Consider the following 5,319-nt stretch of genomic DNA (forward strand, 5'->3'; position numbering starts at 1 on the left):
ATTCTAAGCTTCTCACGGAGACACATGGCTTATTATCCCGATAATGCCTCTATTTCATGTTTTATTTATCAGTGGCATAACATATTGAAGTGACGAAGTGACAAAGCGACGTGACATGTGGCCAAGTACACCCATACTTGGAATTAGTGCTCTGCATTTAACCCATCCAAAGAGCAGCTCAGGGCTTCTATCAGCGTGTCAGCTTTCTGGTAGCTCCGGGGGGCACACATACCCTACCAGGGGAAAACACATTCAACAGCAGGTTAGGAGATCTTGAACTGCTGAAGAACAGCCAACTAGGTTTGGATTTAGTAAGAGTATTGGGACCTATTCTACAGTGAACTAAAAAAAAATGTTGCTTGAAGGGATACTTCACCCAAAAATGGATAGTACCACAAAAAATATTTTTTTTTCTTGTTGGACTCCAATGTTGTTTTAGACCACATTGACTTTTATTGTAGGAAAAATCATGTATCTTCAAAATATCTTCTTTTGTGTTTCTAAAGAGGTTTGCGTAAATGATCTCAGAATTGCTATTTGTGAGTGGACTATCCCTTTAATACTAACAATCTTTAATACAGCTTAGAAAGCTGTATTTTATTACTTTTTTAATAATGTTAAAACATATTTTATGATGCTATAAAATAGGTAGTTTCGCTGCTTTAGGAAATTAACGTTATTTAATGATTTCAACCATCAAAATTGTTTAATATATATATATTAAATATATATATTGAAGTGACGAAGCGACGTGACATGTGGCCAAGTACACCCATACTTGGAATTAGTGCTCTGCATTTAACCCATCCAAAGTGCACACACACAGCAGTGAACACACACACACCGTGAACACACACCCGGAGCAGTGGGCAGCCATTTATGCTGCGGTGCCCGGGGAGCAGTTGGGGGTTCGGTGCCTTGCTCAAGAGCACCTCAGTCGTGATATTGAAGGTGGGAGAGAGTGCTGTACATTCACTCCCCCCACCTACAATCCCTGCCGGTACGAGACTCGAACCCACAGCCTTTTGGCTGCAATATAACAAAGAGTGAAAAATGTAAGGGGGTCTGAATACTTTCCGTACCCACTGTATATGCATAGAAAGTCCTTCTGGCTATACAAGTAATTGTGATGCCGTTTGATGTGTTGCACAAAATTTCCCACAATCTTAAAGTGTTTGTAACGTTTTGCGGTCGTAGATCTAACAACATGGGAAAATAGAGCAAGCCACACTCATACAGAATAAACAATAGGGTTTTCCTTTTTGATAGGAATTCAGAACTTCAGTTTCCCTTTTAGGAGCCTCCATGTTGTCCTATCTAATTTCTGCTGCTTTCATATTGCAGATATAAAAGCTATCCACCATTGGTATGATTTGAACCATAAGCTAACGTACCATGTACTTTAGGAAATGATTACTTTTTCCAGTGAAAAAATTGAGCGCCTCACCTTTGTACCTCTTCAATTTGGAAACTTGAGCGAATATGTTCTTTGCCCTTCGGTGTTTTTGGACAAAGTTAACAATATGAACATTGCTGCTTGTCTTCACTGCCTTAGAATAGGACCAGTCAATAAAAACTTGTTAGAATCTCTTGATATTTGGCTGATGAAGCTTTTGATTATGCCTTGATGAGGAAACTTCTCATCCCGCCCATCTGCCCTGAGGTTTCTTTTGTTCGCACAGTGAGAAATTATCACACAATTAGTGTAAAGATGCAAGATTGCAGGTCAGCCACTAAATGATGCTTGGTAAAATAATTTGTGCTGTAATTACATCTGTTAAGATTATCAAAACAGAACGGCAGAGGAAGGTCAGGTGCAATGGATTGAGACATTTTATAGTAGATATGGACATTTTATATATAAAATCTATGAATTGTATATATAAAATACCAAATTGAATGCTGCTTTTTAATGCTGCTTGTTTTTTAACAGCCTGCTGACCTTGAATTTCGACGCTGTGAACAGCTGGTTAATCTACCTTTGTTTTCACTCAGAGCCATATTCATGTGTTTTTGAACGTGTGTTTATTTAATAGCCTGGTGTCCGTTGTGAGAGGACAGGTGGTGACCAGCGACGGCACTCCACTGATTGGGGTGAATGTGTCCCTTCTGCATTACCCCCAGCAGGGTTATACCATCACCAGACAGGACGGCATGTACGTACAAATATGTTTTACTCAGACACAGACAAGCACATTCATAAACACATAATTATGCTAATACCTATCCTTAAGATAGTCGGTGAAAAAGCATTTTGCATAGTTTTATGCAAATTCATATTTACATCTCGCTGCTTCCCACACAAGTCAAGTCAAATCAACACAAACAGGCACATTCTCAACCCTATGTCAGTGATACTGTCACTTAAAGGCAGCACATTACAATTTGACCCATGAATGTCCTTTTATGATCCTTTTATGAACCAGAAAGTTCAATTTACAGATCACATTTGCATATATAGTTTTTTGCATAGCACACAAAATCTCCACAAATTATAATATTTACTATAATCATATAATATTTACTAATCATATTTACTATATATATATATATTAGTGCTGTCAATCAATTAAAAAATTAACTAATTAATCACATTTTTTCTGAAATTAATTGCAATTAATCGCGATTAATCCCACCTAACATTAAAGTTTTAAAAAAATACTTTGACATTGCAATAATTTCACATTTAATCTTCAGATTAATGTAGAAACAACAAAGATAATTTCACATTCAATCTTCAAATTAATGTAGAAACAACAAAGACTTCATCTTTTTTATGACTGAAGGACAGTATCACTGATACCACTGATGTCTCAAGGAAATTGTTCCCCTAATATTTAACCATTGACTAGCCATTCAACATTACAAGAGCTATCAATTTTAACATTTATTAGACTACTTAAAATAACTTTGAATTTAAGTGAACTTAAAACAATCTTCACATAAACATTAAAATAAATGTCATAGTTACCTGTGCCCTTCAGCAAGTAGGAAATATACAGAAATTGAATAAAGTTATTAAATTCTAAATTAAACATAGATGAATCCTTAAAGCTACAAAATGTATTGATTTCCTATTTTTTTCTTTTGATCTTTGATTAATAGACATCACAGCAACTGATTATTAGATTTTTTTGGCTGCTGTCCCTTTAAGAGCTGCCGTGACGCGGATCTGAAATGTTTCTCTTTACCTATTCTGACATCAGAAAACAACCACATCAGATCTTGAAATCTCTAATAATAAGTTGAATTGGGTGTGTTAGATGAGGGAGACAGTGCTGGGCTGTTCCAGGACAGTTTGGAAAACCACTGCATTTCAGAGACATGTTCTTAAATGTGACTCATATAACAAATACATACACGCACAGTTTAAGGCAGCTTTAATTGCCTTTTTGGTGGCTTTATGGCTTAACTGATAACATAACTATACGACTACCTGTGCCCTTCAGCAAGTAGGAAATATACAGAAATTGAATAAAGTTATTAAACTCTAAATTCTAAATTAAACATAGATGAATCCTTAAAGCTACAAAATGTATTGATTTCCTATTTTTTTCTTTTGATCTTTGATTAATAGACATCACAGCAACTGGTTATTAGATTTTTTTGGCTGCTGTCCCTTTAAGAGCTGCCGTGACGCGGATCTGAAATGTTTCTCTTTACCTATTCTGACATCAGAAAACAACCACATCAGATCTTGAAATCTCTAATAATAAGTTGAATTGGGTGTGTTAGATGAGGGAGACAGTGCTGGGCTGTTCCAGGACAGTTTGGAAAACCACTGCATTTCAGAGACATGTTCTTAAATGTGACTCATATAACAAATACATACACGCACAGTTTAAGGCAGCTTTAATTGCCTTTTTGGTGGCTTTATGGCTTAACTGATAACATAACTATACGACATTGCATGCTTGCAGTTTCTTTCGCGATTTTAAATGAAATGATACAGGCTAAAAACAATGTTTTTAACGTGTAAAACTGAAAAAATTAATCGCCTGCGTTAACACGCTAATATTGACAGCACTAATATATACTAATATATATATATATAAACCAACTATATATATAAACCAACTAAGAGCAGACACCAGAACTGTGTGTATATATATATATACTGTATATTAGTGCTGTCAAAATTAGTGCAGAAATATAGTATATACTGTATATATAGTACTGTGTGTATATATATATGTATATATATATATATATATATATTAGGGGTGTAACGATAAACGTATTTGTATTGAACTGTTCGGTACGAGGCTTTCAGTTCGGTACACTTTACAAACCGAACGATTTGTTGGACTAATTGGAAAATAAAAGAGCTTAAAGTGTGTGAAATATAATTTTCTCAGTGCCACTGCGCTCAACAAGATAGCCCAAACAACGTAACAGGCAACGTGATTCACCAGTTGCGTAGCGGACGGGCACGCAGGACACACGCTGCGAAAGGCCCCACAATAACCTCCTCTTGCTGGGGTGTATTGAAAGACGATGATCTTGTATCAACGATAGCCAGAGATATTGTCAAAAACATCAATTATTGGCAATATTAAGAGGATTTGTAATTTCCAATTAATGTAGGCCTGTTACATTCTTATTTTATTAGGCCTACTATTATTATGAAGTTACTTTTATTATTAAATTAAGATAATACAATTAATTTGCCCCGCAAATTATTACCACATAACTGACGCACTGCGAGGATAACAAAAGATTAGGCTATTTACTCCTCGATTAAAATGTTTTAAAAAAGTCCTTTTAAAACAGGTCCATTATACAATGAATTATAGGCTTATAATTAAAATATTAACACTGCAGTCATCAATAAAAATCAATGAAATAAAAAGCTTTTATTTCAAGCACCGACTTTCAAAAACAACCTGTTTAACACAAAATACGTTTCTTCAAATTTTTTCCCCACTATGTACGGGCCACAAGAGAAAGAGAATAAAGTAAAAGTTAGCTATATACCGTTATCAGCATAATTATGTTGAAGTAGGTTCGTCTCTCATCGTCTCTGAGAGAATATGTGGCGTTAATGAAATGTGTTTATGCGGTTCAAGGTTAAAAAAACACATTATTTTCCACATACTGTACATTATTGTTTCTCCTCTATGCCCCGCCTTTCTGAAACGCGTCGATTTTTACAAAGCTCATCGGTCTGAAAAGCGAGGTGTGCTCTGATTGGCCAGCTATCCAGTGCGTTGTGATTGGCCGAATACCTCAAGCGTGTGACGGAAATGTTACGCCCCTCACCATACTGTGATGATGCCCTGTCCGGCCAGAGCGATGAGACAAAAACATTAAAACCCA

The 5,319-nt window shown here is 35.8% G+C and overlaps 1 protein-coding gene across 1 annotated transcript in view; it reads left to right on the forward strand.

Annotated features, from left to right (window-relative positions):
• Positions 1–5,319, forward strand: part of LOC107567328 (teneurin-3-like) — a 63,460-nt gene that overhangs the window by 26,853 nt on the left and 31,288 nt on the right. Inside the window, exon 14 of the mRNA XM_016252991.1 lies at positions 2,037–2,156. Within this exon, the coding sequence (XP_016108477.1) occupies positions 2,037–2,156 (120 nt within the window). The remainder of the gene's footprint in view (positions 1–2,036; positions 2,157–5,319) is intronic.

The sequence above is a fragment of the Sinocyclocheilus grahami genome, unplaced genomic scaffold, assembly GCF_001515645.1.
Source record: "Sinocyclocheilus grahami isolate Dianchi unplaced genomic scaffold, SAMN03320097.WGS_v1.1 scaffold1148.1, whole genome shotgun sequence".
In the NCBI taxonomy this organism is placed as follows: domain Eukaryota; kingdom Metazoa; phylum Chordata; class Actinopteri; order Cypriniformes; family Cyprinidae; genus Sinocyclocheilus; species Sinocyclocheilus grahami.